Source organism: Pipistrellus kuhlii, unplaced genomic scaffold, assembly GCF_014108245.1.
Source record: "Pipistrellus kuhlii isolate mPipKuh1 unplaced genomic scaffold, mPipKuh1.p scaffold_m20_p_53, whole genome shotgun sequence".
NCBI classification, from domain to species: Eukaryota; Metazoa; Chordata; class Mammalia; order Chiroptera; family Vespertilionidae; genus Pipistrellus; species Pipistrellus kuhlii.
This window is the reverse complement of record NW_023425555.1, coordinates 1386131-1405995: the sequence shown is the minus strand read 5'-3', so window position 1 is coordinate 1405995 and position 19865 is coordinate 1386131. Positions and strand designations below refer to the sequence as shown.

General features: G+C 52.2%; 1 protein-coding gene across 1 annotated transcript; it reads right to left on the bottom strand.

The window, feature by feature from the left end:
* Positions 1-2: 2 nt before the first annotated feature.
* On the bottom strand, positions 3-12370 carry DYNC2I2 (dynein 2 intermediate chain 2). Its single transcript, XM_036416212.2, has 9 exons — positions 12173-12370; positions 6501-6749; positions 3298-3407; positions 2680-2837; positions 2049-2158; positions 1424-1591; positions 984-1216; positions 520-677; positions 3-313 (listed from the first exon to the last, which is right to left on the bottom strand). The coding sequence occupies exons 1-9, from the start codon at positions 12353-12355 to the stop codon at positions 75-77; spliced, it is 1608 nt and encodes a 535-aa protein (XP_036272105.1). The 5' UTR covers positions 12356-12370; the 3' UTR covers positions 3-74.
* Positions 12371-19865: the final 7495 nt, after the last annotated feature.

Genomic DNA, 19865 nt, shown 5'->3' with positions numbered 1-19865 from the left:
TCCCCAAAACAGCTGCCTGTCTTCATTTAGCTTCCATCAGAAATACAAAGCTCAGCACAGAGGTAGCTCTGTCCTCAGGTGGCCACCTCCGCTGCCAGCTGCTCTAAGCCCTCGGTTTCTGAGGGCCCTTGTTCAGTGAACTCGGTGCTCAGCTGCCACACCTTCACGGTTCCCTTGGCATCACCGGCAGCCAGGAGCTGAGTTTGCTGGCAATTGAATTCAAGACAGTAGACAGGGCTTTCGTCCTGTGTTTGCTTGATTGAAACGGTGGGCTTCTGGGAGCTTTTCTGGAGGTCAAACAGCTGCACATCGCCTTCGTGGAGGGAGAGAGGGGGAGAGGAGAGATGAGAGGTCTGACCTCTTCCAAGTCCCCTGTGCACTTGGGGAGAAACTCCAGAGGCCACAGTCCGGCCAACTCAGCTCCTTCCCACAAGAGGGAAGGCACCACTAGGTGCAGCCTATCCCAGCCCAGACTCCCCGGGCACTTAACCGGATCCAACCTGGTGTCCCATCGCCTACCTTCCCCAGAAGCTGCCGCAAACACCAAGGGGCGAACCGGGGACCAGCGCACAGCAAACAGGTACTTGTGGGACAGCTGCAGGGAGGTCAGGGGCTGGGCCTGCAGCAGGGAGTACAGGTGGACGTGGCCATCGGTCCCTGCGCTCAGGAAGAGGTTCCTGGATGGGAGGTGGGACGGAAAGCCAGGCGAGCGGATGAGTGCTGGGTGGCCAGTACGGCTACGCCTTCCTGCCAGACTTCTAGGCTCTCAGCTCCTGGAAAGCCTCCCGGACCCCAAACCTGGGGTCCTCAGTAAGAGGGCCAACCACCAGAGTCCTGGATACCAGAGTTCAAACGGAGAGACCTGGGCCAGACCGGACTGCAGTCCTTTGAGCAGTTCCATGGTGAGGCCTGGTGGGGCTCCCTCCCCCCCGGTGCCAGAGGCCCCGTGGCAGGTGGGGGACCCCCGGCCGGGCCTTCCCTACCTGTGGAAGGGGGAGCAGCTCACAGAGTAGACGGGACCCCCATGGGGGGAGAAGGCGAACTGGGCCGGGGCCCGCAGGCACACAGAGCTGGGCACCCGCGTGACAGCCACCTCTTCCACGGCCAGGGAGCACTTGAGCGGGAAGCCGCCTTCCGTGCCCAGAACAAAAAGGCTGGGGTCAAAGCTGGAGAAAGCCACCGCCGTGGTTCCCACCTCGGTCTCCCCGCGGTGAGGCTGCGGAGAAAGGACAGCAGAGCAGAGGGAAGCTGGTCAGTGTCCCAAAGAAGCCCGGGCATGTCATGACGCTGTGGCCTAAAGAGCTTGTGCAGCAAGTCCTGGCTCAGCTGGTGGCACTACTGCCAGTGCCCCTGCCCCAAGGCTCACTCGGAGGGCCCACAGGCGGAGCTGCCCGGGGCCATCTCTGGGTTAGCGGCCTCGTACCTTCTTCAGCTTGGTGTTCCGCGGCAGCTGCTGCACAACCAGGGCAAAGCCCTCCGTGAGCTGCAGCTGGCCCGGCCCGGTCACCTGCCAGAGCAGCACCTTCCCGTCCGTGGCCACGCTCAGCACCCGGAAGCGGTGGCTGTGGCGGGGCTCAGGAAGCCAAACCACCTGGGACAACGGGGTGGGGACAAGGCTGAGAAAGGGATGCCTGCTGCCTGGCCTAACCCCCCACCTCCCATGGGGCAAGACCAAATGTCATCCCCCGTGCCCCTCCCCTTCTCTTCCAGAAAAAAAAGGAATCCCAAGGCTTAGGCTGGGAGTCAGCCAGCAGGGGCCGGTATGGAGGGCTCCCAGGTCCCTCCCTGTCCCAGCAGAAACCAGGACAGCTGGGAGCTGGGAGTGGCCCTGGCGGTGGCTCCTGAGAGGGGTGGGGATGACTCATGTCCTGGGAGCTCCAAGAATGCTGAAGGCAGCTGTCCAACCGCCAACCCCTGGTGACCTAACTCCATGGCTGTGCCAAGTGGGCACCCTGTCCTGCTCTGCCTTGAGAAGCAGGCCCACAACAGCAAGGCCCAGCCCAGAGGAGAAGGAGCCTGCGTGGCACACCCAAACCTGCTGCTCTGACCTGGTACACGGGGTCTGTGTGCGTGTCATCCGTCAGGCCTGTGCGCCAGAGCAGCGGGTCCTCGGGACGGCTCATGTCCCACACCAGCACCTCGCCGCTGTACAGCCCCCCTGTGGGACCAAGCAGGCCAGGGCAGGAGCTGACCCATGCCCACCAGCCCAGCTTCCTGGCCAAGCGCCTGCCCTCCCGCCCACTGAGCCAGGATGTAGAACCACTTTCCCGAAAACCATCCAGAGGAAGAGAGTCCGATCCCCCGGCGGGCCTCACTGTCCTCTGTGCTTCACCCAGGACGCTCCTCCCTCTGCCAGGCTGAGCACCCTGCCAGCACAGTGAGTCCCCCTCCCTGTCACCATTGGCTCCTACCCCGCTGGCAGCCCTGGGGTGCCTGCTCTTGTCCTGGCCAAGCTGCACCTCTGCTTGGCCCACACCCCCTCACCTAAGACTCACGAAGGACACGTCTCCTCTCCCTCCAAGCCCCACGCCCAGCACAAGCCCACTCGGCCTTCTCACCTGAGCACAGGGTCAGCTGTGGTCTCTGCCCTGACGGCGCCCAGGGACCGAGGGCCCCCTGGGGAGCCCCTGTGCCACCCTCTGCAGGTGGAAAGCAGACGGGGCGGGCTGAGCAGCTCACCTGCAATGTGAGACGGCTGTGTGGGGTGGAAGGCCAGGCACATGACCGCGCTGGGCACCTCCACCACTGCTGACGGCTGCCGGGGGTTCAGGCCTCGCCGGTCCAGGTTCCAGGCGCACACGAAGGACTTCAGCGTGCTCCAGTCCCCGTCATCCAGGCTGCACGGGGACACGCCCGGGCTGGCTCTGCCCCTCGGCCCGGGGCTTCATCCTGACCCACCTCCACCCCCCACGACCCAAGATGGGCCTGTGTCCCCATCAGACCTGTTGTACTTAGTAACAGTGGCACAGGCTTCTTCAGGGCACCCCGAGGGCATGACTTTCTCTGGAAAATGGTCCCCGGGAACCAAGAATGGGCCCACACAACGGTGGGTGGGGGAACCCTCACACATCAGGGAACTGCTCATGGAGAAGGCGAGGCAGGCCCAGGGCTCACTGCCTAGTACTGGCCAGCGGCACTATGAGCTCTGGGCTCCAAGCCCCTCCCTCCCTTACCACCCACTGCCCGGGCAGCCTTGACAGTCCCAACCCTTCACAGCCACCCTGTGCAGACAGGGCACAGAGTGAGAGGAGGGCTGAGGGCCTCCCACTGCCCACACCTGCCACTGCAGCCACTCACCGGCCGTAGGCACAGGCCACCACGGAGCCCGTGCTGTTCCAGGAGACACTGGTCACATGCAGGCCCTGCCCTTGGGCTGGGGGATAGCCCAAGGTGTGCAGGCAGGTCACCTGCAAGAGACAGACCATCCCCAGCCCTGAGCCCAAAGCCACCAGCAGTGGCCCCAATCCCACCTGACAAAAAGCCCGGGAGCCATCTGCGTCCACCATGCAGCTCTGGAGGGAAATGGGAGCCTTCATCCTGACCTCTCCCCTCAAGAACGCTTCCGAGTGCAGAGGCAGGGAGGCCCTGGTAAGACACCAGCCCGGGACTAGAGCTGAAGCCTGTTCTCACATCTGTCCTCACCCATTTCAAACCACCCTGTCCGGCATGCCCCTCTGTGCGCACTCCGCTGGTTAGCCGCTCGGCAGCCATCTCCGTTATCAGATCCACTGTCCCTACATCACAGCACCTGTGTTCAGTAATCCTTCTTTTACTTAATAATGCCCTGTTCACCTAACTTTTATTACAGTATATTATTATAATTGTCCTAGTTTATTGTTGTTGTTCACCCCTTACTGTGTCTATTTATGTACTAAATTTTGTCATTAGTATGCATATATAGAAAAAAACATGGCACATACAGTAACCTAACATCACCAACAGGCTCTGCAACATTTTTTTTTAAATATATTTCAATGATTTTTTATAGAGAGGGAGAGAGGGATACAGAGCTAGAAACATGATGAGAGAGAATCATCAATCAGCTGCCTCTTGCACACCCCCCACCGGGGATGTGCCCGCAACCAAGGTACATGCCCTAGACCGGAATCGAACCTGGGACCTTTCAGTCCACAGGCCGACGCTCTACCACTGAGCCAAACCGGTTTGGGCATGAAAACACTCCTCTTGACATTCGGAGTCAGCTAGGAACTCTGCAGCTGTCTGGGGCTGCACACCACATGGCCCTCAGACAAAGGTGCTGCCCAGCCTCTCGCCCGTTACCTGCGGGAGGAGGATACATGTCTGGAGTGAAGCTGCTGCCTGGATGCCCACCAGCTGGGACTCAGCTAGAGGATAGTGTGTCTGTGCAGTGGGATACGATGTAACTGCTGGGAAGATGGGGCACCTTTATAGGAACTGATATGGAAGCTCTGGTAAGTAAGAAAGGTCACAACCAGCCCTGGCCAGTGTGGCTCATTGGTCAGAGCATTAGCCTGAAGGGTGTAGGGTTTGATTCCCAGCCAAGGGCACGAACTTGGATTACAGGTTCCATCCCCAGCCAGGTTGGGGTGAGTGTGGGAGGCAACCAGTTGATGTGTCTCACATCGATGCTTCTCTCTCTCTTTCTCTTCCTCCCTCCCTCCCTCCTGAAAAACAAAGGGAGAAATATCCTTAGGTGAGGATTAAAAAAAGAATAGAGGCCCCAACCGGGTAGCTCGGTTAGCTAGAGCATCATCACAATACACTAAGGTGGTGGCTTTGATCCCTGGTCAGGGCACATTAAAGGATCAACCAATGAATGTATAAATGAATAGAACAACAATCTCTCTCTCTCTCTCTCTCTCTCTCTCTCTCTCTCTCTGTGCGTGTCTTTCTCAAATCAATTTTTAAAAATAGGTATTTCTAAAAAGAGAATAAAATACACACATAGACCAAACTAATCAGTAGAAATGTGGGAAAGCCCTAATAATAAAGAACACAAAGCTTATGCAACGTAAAACGGGCATAAGCAATGCCGAGGGGCGGAGCGGACACGCTGACATTTCGATGTTCACGCCTCTTCTGTGCCTGCTCAGAAAGAAACGGCTCCGCGCTTTGGTTTGGCCTCGACAACTGTTTTTCAGAGCGATTTTCAGGATTTCTCCATAAACTGACCACCACACCCACCGTGATTTGTTGGGAACAAGGCAGCTGTATATCACTGAAATGGAGGGAAGACGGAGGGGAGGGCGAGGAAAGGGCTGAAGACCTCTGAATATATTAATATAACTACTCGTCTCAGTTTCTAAAGGAAGCAAACATCATGTTAAAAAAAGAAGTGTGTGCCCTCACTGGTTTGGCTCAGTGGATAGAGCATCGGCCTACGGACTGAGAGGTCCCAGGTTTGATTCTGGTCAAGGGCATATCCCCAGGTTACAGGCTTGATCCCCAGCAGGGGGCATGCAGGAGGCAACCAATCATTCTCTCTCATCATTGATGATTCTATCTCTCCCTCTCCCTGCCTCTCTGAAATAAATAAATATATATATATATATATATATATATATATATATATATATATATATATATATTTTTTTTTTTTTTTTTTTTTAAGGGTGGCCCCGGCCAGTGTGCTCAGTTGATTAAATGTCGTCCCATGCTCCAAAAGGTTGCCAGTTCAATTCCTGTCAGGGCACATGCCCAGGTTTCGGGTTTGATCCCTGGTTGGGATGTGTAAGGAAGGCAACCAAAGTTTCTCTCTCACATCAATGTTTCTCTCTCTCCCTTCGAATCAATAAAAACATTAAGTGTGAACCAGAACACACACGGCTCTGCAGATTGGGGAACTTAGCACTGAGTGAGCAGTGTGTCCTCAGCAACACGCTGGGCAGAGTGAGAGCCAGCCCAGTGTGAAGCCACAGCCATGCTTCATTCCCTCAGAGGCTCCTGACCCCACAGCCCGGGCTGTCTGTCTGGCTGAGTTGTCAGTGCCGGCTCTGAGCTGAGCCTGCAGAGCAAAGAGAATTGGCGATGCTGAGGTCACTAGAGCACAGTGGTGAAGCCAGACAGACCAAGACGCAAATCCCAGCTCACTGGATACAGGACGTGACCTTGGACAAGCCACCGCGCCTCTCTGAGCCTTTCCTACAGGATCCTGGCAGCTCTCATATTGTCCGAGGAGTGAACGGGATGGCCCAGAGAAAGCCCTCACTGCCCAGTGTGGGGACAGCCGAGCGATGGAGAGGATAAGATGCCGACTGGGACCGCCCAGGTCACACTCTGCCTCTGCTGCTGCCGCCAGCTATTCTGGACAAGTTACTGAACACTGAGTCTCCATTTCCCAACGTAAAATGATGGCACCCACTTCAAGGACAGCAGAGACCACTGACGCCTTCCTAGAAAGCAGCGCTCAGCACGGGCTGTTACCATGACTGGCATTATTTGGGTGGAACAAAAGACGGACTTAGCATGAGACTGAGGCCCGAGCTGAGGCAGAGGAGGGGGCACTCCTAGGTTCCTACCGTCTGCTGCGGCTCGGTCCAGTTCACCTCGAAGCCGTCGAAGGCGTGGCTCTGCCAGTTCTTGTTCAGCTCTCGGGTGACCATGGCCTCCACTCTCCGGAGAAAGGCTGTGAGCCCCGCGCCGTCGTGCCGGGACCCGGGCCGCGCGCCCAGCGGCACGGGGGGCTCGGTCTGTACCTGGGCATCTGCATGCTTCCGCGTCTGAGCGGACGCCTCGGCAGTGGCAACGCTGACCGTCTGGCAACTTTTCTGGAAAAGATCAGAACCCCAGTCACCACCAGCTTCCTCCCAGCATCACCTGCAAGGCACTCACCGGCTCCGCTGAAAACACCTTCCATGTGGCTGCTTCCCTCAGGCTAATGGTCCCCAACTAATCCTGTCCTTCCCTCTGTAAGTAGCTCATCTTTCTCAGGGTACCCAGCCAGCGTGGTGTGGGCGGAGAGGGCCCCTCCAATCTCCTCTCCTTCACTGAGGTGGGAGGGGTACCATGACCCTGAAGATAGTCATGACCTCTAGCCAATGAAGCACTGGGTCCCCCGCAGCCACCGCGATGGGTTCAGTAAGAGCCTGCCCGAGGACTTAGGGGACAGACTCTTTTTGGTGAGGTTTCCGGAGTCCCCTTTTGAAGAGATGACAGCTGTGAGTCATGTAACAACTTTAAACAAATGATGTGAAAGGAAACCAATGTTATCATAACTGACATAAGCAAGTTCCTACAGCATCTCATCATCATCGAGGACACAGTGGAATCTGAGAGCCAACAGGGCTGACTTCACACACTGGAACTGGCCACCAGCAGGACACCCCAGCCCTCCCTCCCGTGGCAGCAGCGCTCTCTAGAGGGCTACCTCCAAGGTCCCCACCCCGTCCCCGTGATCAAAGGAAACACGTGTCTGTGCGGAGTTGTTGGTTGAAGGCAGGTTACCCCAGCTGTCCTTTCCTCCACTCTGCCACCTGTCTCAAGGTCCTGGTCCCTTGTTGAGCTGCACAGCGACAGACATCCGATCAAGGCAGGACCTGCAGCCCGCCTTTCTCACCATCATGACCAATCCTTTCCAAATGGGGGTCCAATAGCCCCGAGATTATTGTCATCTACGCGACTCTCCTCGAGTAGTCACTCAAAAGGCCCCGCGTCCCCAGGCAGGGCCAGGCACCAGGCCAGTTAGGGAGCTGAGGCTGGAAGCTGGGACCACGCAGGGCAGCTCCTGGTAGACACGGAGCACTCAGCACATCCCCATGTTCCCTCACATTCTGTTAAACTCGCTGCCGGTCCCTCTCTCATTAGATTTGGGTTCCTCCAGCATAAGCACACTGTCTGCTCTGTCTTGGTGTGTCCAGCACTTTCCTGGTATTTGGCACACAGTACGAGTTCATTTATATATATGTGCACGTGTGTATATGTACATATACATATTCGCACACACATACACTTACTAAGCATCAACCTGCCGGGCGCGGTGTGGGCACCATGGATACAGCAGGGAAAGATTCGTGCCCCTGAATAACACACAGGGGCCTGGGCGCAGACAAGCAAATAAAAGCCTCCAACGCCAGTGGTGCTAAAGCAGCGGAGTGTGGGGGAGAAGGCGCCAGCTAGGGCGGCTCCAGGGTCGGGAAGACGGCATTGGAGCGGAGGCGTGAAGGACAGGAGCCGGCCAAGTGGAGAGCGGCAGGAAAAGGCTTCAGATGGGGCGGGGGAGGGGGGAGAGCACGAGATCAGAGCAAACCCTACCAGCAAGGGTCCAGTGCCGGCCTGGGAGTGAGGGAAGGGGCACGGGGGAAGGAATCTGAGCCAGGACAGAGTCAGGGTTCCCTCTAGGTGAGCCACCGGGGCCGTGAGCAGGGCCATGACACGGCACCGGGCTGGGCCTCTGGCTGCTCAGGGAGGTGGAGGAGCAGCGGAGGGACAGCTGCCCCTGCTCTGAGGCCAGGGGATGTGAGGGTGAATTCTAGGACAGGGAAGTGGTTCTGGGGACCACCTTTAGACTGAGGTGCCTTTCACACGTCCAGAGGTCACAGGCATGAGGTTCTGGATGCAGCCGACCAGATACAACTGAAGCCACAGAACTGGAGGAGCCCACCGGGGACCGTGCGCACTGAGGAGTCGTGTCTTAGTCTGCAGACGGCCGGATCCCGGACTTCGGTTTGAGAACCAGGTGCAGAGTCTGGGGGGATGGGCTTGGGTGCTCACTTGTGATTTCTCCTGCCAATGGGTGTTAGAATGCCTCCTGAGGGAGGCACCGAGACTGTTGACCAAGCTTGCAAGCCGAGCTCTTCAGGTGAAGGGAGTTGTGAGTCTTCAGTGACCAGTCCAGCTGCCTGAGACAGAGGGCTCCTAACCACCCCTCTGTTCCTCTGCTTTTCCTTTTTCTTTTTCAAAAGTATGATTTCAGAGAGGAAGAAACAGCAACGATGAGGATGTGCGAAAGGCATCTCAGTCTCAAGGCGGTCCCCCAGAACCATTCCGTTCTAGAATTCACTCTCACATCCCCTGGTCTCAGAGCAGGGACACATGTCCCTCTGCTGCTCCCCCACCTCCCTGAGCACCCAGAGGCCCAGCCTGGTGGCTCACCTAGAGGGAACCCTGACTGTCCTGGCTGCCTCCTGCACGCCCCCTACTGAGGATTGACCTGCAACCCGGGCATGGGCAGGACCCTTCAGTCTGCTGAGGGGTCTATACTCTATGCACTGAGCCAAACCAGCTAGAGCCCTCTGCTGTTTCTCAAACTTGCCTGACGCTGAAATGACCTGGAGACTGGAAAATGAATGCCTGGGGCCTGCCCTTCAGCGTTTCTGGCTTAACTGGCAAGTGGTTTGACCTGTGACTCTGGTTTTATTAAAGCTCCCAGCAAAATCTGACTACCACAGATTTAATCCACCCTACTTCCCAAAAGAATTACCTTTCTGAAGCCAGATTCTAAATGGAGGGCGAATTTTTTCCCTTTTTTTAATTGTGGTGATGCCCTGGCCAGTGTTCTCAGTGGTTGAGCGTCACCCTGTGCACCGAAGGGTCGTGGGTTCCATTCCCAGCCAAGGGCATGTGCCTGGGTTGCAGGTTAGATCTCTGACCTGGTCAGAGAGCATTGGGAAGGCAACCGATCACTATCTCTCACATGGATGCTTCTCTCTGCCTGTGCCTCCCTCCTTCCTTTCCATTCCATCTAAAATCAATGGAAGCACGTCCTTGAACCCCAGAGCAATCTGACCTGTGACACTAAATTGTCTTCCAGTCTTGGTGTTCTCTCCGTCTAAAATCCTGGCTCAGCCGAAACCGGTTTGGCTCAGTGGATAGAGCGTCGGCCTGCGGTCTGAAAGGTCCCAGGTTCGATTCCAGTCAAGGGCATGTACCTTGGTTGTGGGCACATCCCCAGTAGGAGGTGTGCAAGAGGCAGCTGATTGATGATTCTCTCTCATCGATGTTTCTAACGCTCTATTCCTCTCTGTAAAAAGTCAATAAAATATATTAATTAAAAAAAAAAAATCCTGGCTCAGTTGGTTAGAGCATCAACAACAAAAAATGTGTGGTAATGCCCAGCTGGTGTGGCTCAGTGGTTGCCAGTGGACCTCTGGCCAGGAGGTCATGGTTTGATTCCAATCAAGGGCACATGCCTGGGTTGCGGGCTCAATCCCCAGTATGGGGCGTGAAGGAGGCAGCCAATCAATGATTCTCTCTCATTGTTGATGTTTCTATCTCTCCCTCTCCCTTCCTCTCTGAAATCAATAATATATATATATATATATATATATATATATATATATATATTTTTTTTTTTTAATCTCCTTCAGTAAGATAGGAGGCTGATTCAAGTGAACCACCCTCACAAATAAAAGCCTAGAATCAGTTCTTTCTACAGGTTAAAACTATCAACAAAATTAACACGCTTCAATCACATTCTTAAACAAACAAAGCTGAATCAGTGTTCCCAACCTGTAGTCTTCTAAAATCGAAATCTTCAGCAAGCAAGACATCACCTGCTTCTTTAAAAGCCAGTGGGTTACACGCGCACCTGTGATAAGGACGTAATTAAATACCCACTGACTTTGCTTTTTAACCAGAAGGGCGCCTGCGCAGCGTGCCTGAGACCTGCACCCCATCGGCTGAGGTAGGGGTGGGGACATGCCCGGCGGAGGCATTACTCTGGTTTTATTAACTAACGGGGGCGAGTTAGTTAAACGTTTGATTAAATATAGCAGACCATTTTTAAGCTGATAATTCTGTATGGCCCAGGAATGATGTTATAAATATCCAATGGGCCGAAACCAGTGTGGCTCAGTGGATAGAGTGTCGACCTGTGGACTGGAAGGTCTCGGGTTCGATTCCAATCAAGGGCATGTACCTTGGTGGCGGACACCTCCCCGGTGGGGGGTGTGGAGGAGGCAGCTGGTCGATGTTTCTCTCTTGTTGATGTTTCTGACTCTCTATCCCTCTCCCCTCCTCTCTGTGAAAAATCAATAAAATATATTTAAAAAATAAAAATAAATAAATATCCAATGGCCTTGGCAGAGAAAAGGTTCCCACCCCTGGCCTAAGGCAGGAAGTGCTGGTGAGGACCTGAGCTGTGGCCACCTGTATGGCTAACTCAGCCTCCATTTCCTCTCCTGGGAAACCCTGTTACCCGCTGGGCCTGCCTCTGCTCACCCTGCCTGATCTCACCTGTCCATTCTCCCGGCCTCAGCTATGCTCTGACCCCACCGGCTTTGCATCTGCAGTTTGCTCTGCCTGGACCTTCTACCTTAGACATCCCCTCGGCTAACTCTCTCCCTCCAGTCTCTGTTCCAATGTCACCCTCTCAATGAGCCCACTCTGCAACTCACCCTCTCCCTCCCCAACCCGTCCTTTAAAAAAAAAAAGTTTAAAAAAATTATATCGTTTTTAACATATTTGTATCAATTTCAGAAAGGGAGGGAGATAAACATCAATGAGAATCACTGATCAGCTGCCTCCTGCACGCCCCCTGCTGGGGCTCGAGCCCGAAACCGAGGTTCCTAACCTTGACCGAGATCTAACCGGACCCTTCAGTCCGCAGGCAGATGCTCTATCCACTGAGCGAAACTGGCCAGGGCTTATTTTATTTTATTTTATTTTATTTTATTTTATTTTATTTTAGAAAAAGCAAGGGAGGCAGGGAGGGAGGGACGGAAAGACAGACAGACAGACAGGGCCGGGCTGCCTCCGGAACCCGCCCCCTTTCGGTGCTCGGGACGACGCTCCACCCGAGCCCCCGGCCGGGGCCCCCTCCTTCCCCGCGTCCCGGCCCCTCACACCCGCAGTCACCGGCGCCCTCCGTTCCCGGCCCGCACCCCGGGGCCCCGCCACCACAGCACCCTCCCGTGAGCTTTTGGTTAAACCGCAGAAACCGGCTCATCCGGCGCTGACGGGCAGCCTGGCATTTTGTAAAACGAAACAATCTGAAATGCTGAAAGCCCGCAGTGCACACAAACCCCCCCAGCTCAGGGCGGAGGTTTCTTTAAAAAAACAAAACAAAAAAACGCCTTTAGGCCGCTGTCCAAAGACTGAGGAAACTGGGAGGGAAGTACCCCACAGCCAGCTCCTGTGAGCATTAAATATATTAAAATGTAAAAGGAAAACGGCGGGACCAGAACCCGGCCGGCGGCCTCGCGCGGCCCTCCCCGCGACGCCCGCGTCGCCCCGCGCCGGGCCGCGCCCTCACCGTCACCCCGCGGCTGCCCTGGGCGCCCCGCCACTGCGAGGGCACGGACACCACGCCCAGGGTCTCGTCCCGCAGCGGCCCCGGCCGCTCGGGCGCCTCCGCGCCCGCAGCCCCGCCCGTCGCCAGCGCCGCGGCAGCCGCTTCCCGCCACACGGGCCGCCCGGGCAGCGCGCGGGTTGCCATGGAGACGGCCCCGCCCTCTCGCGCCGGCGCACTCCAGTACGACCTTTGCCCCGCCGCCCCTCCAGAGCGGAAGGCTGGGGCGGTGAGGCTGTCGACGCCATCTTTGAATTGGTCAGAACGCTTCCTTCAAGACCCAGAAAAGAGAGATTAATTATTCTTTTTTTCGCCGGTGCTTATTGGCACGACGAGTTTGAGATACACCGTCCACCGAAGCGGCACGCTGGAGGCCTGCGCGGCTGCTCCCGTGGGGAGGGAAGTGAGAAAGTGCGCCGCCCGCGCCAGGCTCAAAGATGGCGCTGAGCGGCCGCTCCCGGGCGAGCACGGGAGCCTGCGGCCCGGCGGGCGGGCGAGGCGTGAGATCCGCGGGCCCGGGAGGAGCAGGGCCGCCTGGGCCTCCCTCCCAGCAGGGCCAGGTCCGCGGCCACCCCAACTCGAGTCACCTCCAGTCTCTGCCCTGTCATTTAAAATGTCCACCTGCGGAGCCAGGGGGAGTGGATAGGTGGAAGGCCCACATGAGGTGCCTACCAAAAACGCCTTGTTACATCGAGAGTAAAGGCCCAGTCATTGCCCCAGCGGGCAGAGCCTTGGCCCAGGGACTGAAGGGTCTGGGGTTCGATTCGTCAAGGGCACGTACCTCGGTTGCAGGCTTGAGGCAACCAATGAGTAAGGTGACCAGACGTCCCACTTTTGGCGGGACAGCCCCGATTTTTAACAATTTGTCCCACGTCCCCCAGCGTTTTAAAACTGTCCCGATGGAAAGAATCTTTTAAAACGCCGCGGGACAAATGAGGCAATCAATCGATGGCTCTCTTTCTTGTCTCTCCCCTCCACTCTCTCTAAAAATTAATGGAAAAATAAAAGTCATCTTTTTAAAAAGACCCAGTTATTGCCCTGACCGGTTTGCTCAGTAGATAGAGAGTCGGCCTGCAGACTGAAAGGTGCCAGGTCAAGTGCATGTACCTTGGTTTCGGGCTCATGCCCAGTAGGAGGTGTGCAGGAGGCAGTTGATCCATGTTTCTCTCTCATCGGTGTTTCTAGCTTTCTATTCCTTTTTGTAAAAAAATCAATAAAATATATTTTAAAATAAATAAGTAAATAATAATGGAAAAATAAAAGTCATTTTTTAAAAGACCCAGTTATTGACTGGGTACTATGTGTCAGGCAAAGAGCCTAAATCTTATTAAATCCTCAAACGAACGCTAGGAAGAAGCAAATGTCTTATGCCATGTCTTATGCTGGTGGTCAAAGTCATATCCTAGGTCACCCAGGAAAGTCCATATACATCTGTCCAAGACCCCCACACAGGGCTGCGTGGCCCCAAAGCCCTGTCCTGAGCCTCTTGGCATGACCCTCCCTGCCAGGTCCCTGGGCCACTCTCCTGCCTTCTCCGAACTCTCCGTGATGAAAACCTGCCCTATTAGGGGCCCCTGTGCACCCCATGGCTAAGTCCTCCTTAGAGCCCCGTTTTAGCCAAGGCCTTGAGGACCAATGAAGAACAGCAGGGATGCTGAGAAGGAGATGCTATGGAAATGTCTTCCTACTGTTCCTGGAAAGGGGCCCCTGGCCTTGGCCCTTGGCGGGTCTGCCTGGGGCCAGACCGTAGTGTGTGGGTTCTTGACCTCATGCAGGAGAAACTTCACAACATGAGTCCAGGTGCATTTTGGTTATGGGACGTTTATTAAAGCTGGGAACAGGGAAACAAGGAAGGGCCTGGGATAGCACGAGAGGCACTAGGTAGGAAAATAGGCCTCAGCTGGGCTGCGTTGACGCACTAAGAAGTCGGAGAAAAGGGGGCCATGGGGACAGGTTCAGGGAGCGGCCACTGTCCTTTGCTGCCCTAGTTGTGAGCCTCCTGAGATTGCTTTAGGTCAGTGGTCAGCAAACTGTTAGTTACCAGAGCCAAATATCAGCAGGACAATTGAAATTTCTTCTGAGAGCCAAATTTTTTAAACTTAAACTTCTTCTAACGCCACTTCTTCAAAATAGTCTGGCCCAGGCCATGGTATTTTGTGGAAGAGCCACACTTAAGGGGCCAAAGAGCCGCATGTGGCTCTCGAGTTGCAGTTTGCCGACCACAGCTTTCAGTGATGCTCGCCTGTGGAGGGGGAGGGGAAAGGAACCAACCAGCCCCTGGGAGGGAGAGCAGGACTGGGCCCTAGTTTGAGGGGGTTTAAAAGGCGGGGCTTTTAGGGGAGGTCTGAGCGGAGGATCAGTTTTATGCTGATGAACCAGAAAGAGATGTATTCTTTTCACTTCCTCTGTGCCGGGTGTGGTTGGCAAATGGCACTGATTGGATTTCTGCCACCTCCCTGAATGGGGTGATTTAAGTTATTTACCCTCTGGTTGGGGAGGAGACATGCAAATGATTTTCTCCTCAGTGTCCTTGGTTCAGGGAGGATAGGCTTTAGCAGGTGGCTGCAGACTGCCTGGCATCTAGAGCTCCTGGATGGCTGCTGTGTACTGTCTGTCTTGGTCTCCCTATTCCACCTCTCCTGGCTGCTCTCGCTATAAAGAAAGAACCAAACAAAATTCTCCTTGTGAGGCCCTCCTAGTGCTAGAAAAACTTGGCACACATCACCAAGAATTCCAGAAATCACACTCAAAAGGAAGCTTATGGCTGTGGTGTCAGGAGGCCTGGATTTGCAATGTAGGAGTGCTGTGTGTCCTCTTAGGCTCAGCACCTCTCTGAGCTTTAAGTCCCCAGCTGTGAAATGAGGCTAGTAAGACCAGACCTGCTTTACCCAACCAAAGAGGGAAAACATCTGACACCCGGCCAGTGTGGCACAGTGGTTAAGTGTTGACCTATGAACCAAAAGGTCATAGTTCACATAGTTTGATTCCCTGTCAGGGCACATGCCAGTGTTGTAGGCTTGATCCCAGTAGGGGGCATGCAGGAGGCAGCCAATCAATAATTCTCTTTCATCATTGATGTTTCTATCTTTCTCAGACTCTCCCATCCTCTCTGAAGTCAATAAAAATATATTTTTTAAAGAAAGAAAAAACAGCCGAAACCAGTTTGGCTCAGTGGATAGAGCATCGGTCTGCGGACTGAAAGGTCCCAGATTCAATTCCGGTCAAGGGCATATACATTGGTTGCGGGCACATCCCCAGTAGGGGGGGTACAGGAGGCAGCTGGTCGGTGTTTCTCTCCCATCGATGTTTCTAGCTCTCTATCCTTCTCCCTTCCTCTCTGTACAAAATCAATAAAATATATTTAAAAAAAAAAGAATAAAAAAAAAAAAGATAAGGGCAGAAAATAGGTGGATTACTGAAATTGGCAGTTTAGAATACATCTGGTGGCCTTGGCAATTTCATCGGAGTAGTGGGTACAAAAACCAGCCTGCAGAGGGCTTAGGAACAAAAGGAGGAACCAGAGAAAGTAATGAGCGTTATTGGGAAACTAATCACAGGAAGTCGGTGTGAGTACAAATTGGTAAAATCTAATTGGAGGGTAATTTTACCTTAAAGTGTATCTCCTCTTTAATCTAGATATCCCACTTATGAGAATTTTTCCTCAGTTAACAATTACAGATTCTCAGACATAAGGATATTCAGCAACATATCCTATATAATAAAGAGGTAATATGCAAATTGACCATTACACCCTCACAAGATGGCTGCTCACAACCAGGCTGGCAGGGGGTTTAGTGAGAGACAACCAAACAACTGAACAACAGGCTGTGAGGTGCAACCAGGCCGGCAGGGGGAGCTCTTGGGGGTGACCAGGCCAGCGGGGAGAGGGAGGGCAGCTGGCAGGCTGGCAGGTGAGCAATTAGGACCAGCAGTCCAGGATTGTGAGAGGGATGTCCCAGATTGGAGAGGGTACAGGCTGGATTGAGAGGGTACAGTAATTTCATGCACCAGGCCTCTAGTTTATAATAATGTTACTATGTTAGTAGTGACTGATTCTGCAGTCAGTATATAATAAATGCAAAGCCAAGCTGTGGCACACAATGCATGTTCACTAAGTATTTGAGAAGCAATTTATATATTTTTTTAAATTTACTTCAGAGAGGAAAGGAGAGGGAAAAAGAAATAGAAACATCAATGATGAGGATCACTGATTGGCTGCATCCTGCACGCCCCCTACTGGGAATCAAGCCCCCAACCCAGGCATGTGCCCTTGACTAGAATTGAACCCGTGACCCTTCAGTCAACAGTCCGGGGCTCTATCCACTGAGCCAAACCAGCTGGGGTTTAGTATTTGAAAAAGAATGGACAAAGGCCCTTGGTTGAGAGTATTTCTGACACATGACATAGAATCTCAGGTGGTATTAACACTATTGTTATATAGATGTTTACATGTAACAAAATGTTTGTAACATATGAAAGATTTTCATAAAATGTGATTTACTTACAGTATATCTCATTTTTATAACAATATGTTTCTTTTTCTTCTTAAATTTTATTTTTCAATTACAGTTGACATTCAATAGTATTTTATACTAGTTTTAGGTGTTACAATGGGGTCCCTAATATGTAAGTGGCCTTTGACTGCTAAGCCATGGCTACCATCATTGTGAGGAGTAGTCTTACTTTGTCCTGGAAGAAGCAGGGAGTTTGATGCTCCACTAACAAAACCTAGAAGTACAGAGCCACATATTGATAGTGTTCGCCTCTGGGTAATTTAAGTTTTGGGTGTTTATTTTTTTTTAATATACTTTCATTGATTTTTAGAAAGAGAGGAAGAGAGAGAGAGAGAGAGAGAGAGAGAGAGAGAGAGAGAGAGAGAAGAAACATCGATCAGCTGCCTCCTGCATGTTCCCTATTGGGGATCAAGCCCACAACCCAGGCAAGTGCCCTGACTAGGAATTGAACTGACAACCACTGAACCATATCAGCTGGGCAGGGTTTTGGTTTTGGGTTTTTTTTAGATTTTATTTCACCACTCTACCTTTTATTTATTTTTTAACCCTCACCAAGGACATGCTTACTAGAGATAGGAAAGGAGAGAGAGAGAGAGAGAGAGAGAGAGAGAGAGAGAGAGAGAGAGAGAGAGAGAGAGAGAGAGAGGTGGAAGGAAAACATCAATTGGTTACCCTCAGTTCATACCCCAACCAGTAATTGAACCTGAAACCAGGTACGCACCCAGATCAGAAATCAAACCGTCACTGTTTTGATGGGACAATGCTCCAACCAACAGAGTCGCTCTGGCCAGGCTGGGTACTGTAAGTTTTATCTTCCTCTCTCTATAGGTTCAAGTTTTACGTGGCTTATACCCGTATTTTCCGGCGTATAAGACGACCCCCCCTAATTTTACAGTTAAAACATAGGTTTAGGCCTATATTCACTGTTTAAGACTACCCCCCACTTCAAAGAAAAGACTTACTTTGCTGTCAAGATCTGCAGGTAATTTTTGTGCAATTTTGGTCTTTTGCCCCCGATTTTCGGTTGACTTTTTTTCTTTTCAAAAGTCGTCTTATATGCCAGAAAATACGGTATGTGAAAAGAAAGGAGTGAATGGATGAGCAAGTAAACAGACAGAGGCTCAGCTGTGCAGGAGGGCATATTGTATATATCTTGGGTGGGCAAGACCATTGAGGAAATGTTTTTATATATTTTTTAATTGATATTTTTACAGAGAGGAAGGGAGAAGGATAGAGAGTTAGAAACATCGAACAGCCGCCTCCTGCACACCTCCCACTGGGGATGTGCTGGCAACTAAGGTACATGCCCTTGACCGGAATGGAACCTGGGACCCTACAGTCCGCAGACTGATGCTCTGAGCCAAACCACTCAGGGATCAGCTGTCCTTTATTATTATTTTTTTTGTTCTTTTTTTCAATTACAGTTGACATTTAATTAGTTTATTAGTAGACATTTATGCTGTTTATGAAGTAATCCCCCTGATAAATCAGGTACCCGCCTGACACCATACATAATCATTACAGTATTATTGACTATATTTCTTAGAATTTACCCCAGTTTTAAATCTCTGGTGACAATAATATTAAGAACATTCAGTTCTGTTTAGTAAATGACTCAACCTTTTTTTTAATGTTCTTTTTTTATTGATTTTTAGAAAGAGAGAGAGAGAGACAGACATTGATTCGTTGTTCCACTTACTTATGCACTCACTGGTTACTTCTTGTTTGTGCCTGACGGGGATAGGACCTGCAGCCTTGGTGAATTGGGCTGAAGCTGTAACCCATTGAGCTATCCGGGCCAGGGTGACTCAACTTTTGAATGTTCATTAGCCCAAAGATAAAACAATTAATTGTGCCAAAACCTGTTTGGCTCAATGGATAGAGCGTCAGCCTGCGGACTGAAAGGTCCTGGGTTCGATTCCGGTCAAGGGCATTGGTTGTGGGCACATCCCCAGTGGGGGGTGTGCAGGAGGCAGCTGGTGGGTGTTTCTCTCATCATCGATGTTTCTAGCTCTCTATCCCTCTCCCCTTCTCTCTGTAAAAAATCAATAAAAAAATATATTTAAAAAACAAAACAAAACAAAAAACACAATTAATTGTAATACAATAGTACCTCCTAGGGCCGTGGTTGGCAAACTGCGGCTCTTTGGCCCCTTGAGTGTGGCTCTTCCACAAAATACCACTTCAGTCTATTTTGAAACAGTGGCGTTAGAAGAAGTTTAAGTTTAAAAAATTTGGCTCTCAAAAGAAACTTCAATCGTTGTACTGTTGATATTTGGCTCTGGTGACTAATGAGTTTGCCGACCACTGGCCTAGGATATGGAGTTCTCACCGTGTGCTAAGAAAGCACTTTGCGTGAATCCCCACAACATCCTGACCGGTTAGGTATTATCACAACCTGCTTTTCACTGATGGAGGAGAGAATGGAGGCTCAGAGACCGTGGGTTTCTCCCTCAGGTTTGTGCACAGCTGGAGAGTATGGAGGTTAGATTAAAACCCAGAGCTGCCTGATCCAAAGCCAGTGCCTGCCGGATGTGCAAGAGGCAGCCAATCAATGATTCTCTCTCATTACTGATGTTTCTCTCTCTCTCTTTCCCTCTCCCTTTCTCTCTGAAATAATAAAAAAATAAAAATAAAAACACCCATGCTCCTTTCTTTAAATCACTCTGTGCCTCAGTTTTCTTGTCTGCAAAATGGGGACACTAAGGCCTATCTCACGCAGTTGAACTATGACTGAATGAGGTGGCACTTGGAGAGCAACACACAAGCTTCTTAATTATTCATATTATCATTAGCACCAAGTCGCAGGGAACCAGGGGACCACACAAAGGGAGACTGGGCCTTAAAGATGGGAAAGGGCCCTAACCGGTTTGGCTCAAGGGTCCCAAGTTCGATTCTGATCAGAGGCATGTGCCTTGGTTGCGGACACATCCCTGGTCGGGGGAGAGGGGATGGTGCAAGAGGCAGCTGATTGATGTTTCTCTTTCATCAATGTTTCTGGTTCTCTCTCCCTCTCCCTTCCTCTCTGCAAAAAATCAATTAAATAAAAATAATAATAATAATAAAAGGTGGGAAAGGTTGTGAGCCACCCTTGTGCTAGGTTCAGGGCTAAGTGGCTTCTGCCTGAAAGAGCTTAGGCTGCC

Bases quoted from the DNA above. Each gene is read 5' to 3' on its own strand.
- DYNC2I2 (XM_036416212.2), bottom strand. From the start codon at position 12,355: ATGGCAACCCGCGCGCTGCCCGGGCGGCCCGTGTGGCGGGAAGCGGCT. The intron at 1,592-2,048 runs GTCAGAGCAGCA...CCGTTGTCCCAG, and splicing joins ACACAGACCCCGTGTACCAG to GTGGTTTGGCTTCCTGAGCC. The intron at 1,217-1,423 runs GTACGAGGCCGC...CTTTCTCCGCAG, and splicing joins GGAACACCAAGCTGAAGAAG to CCTCACCGCGGGGAGACCGA.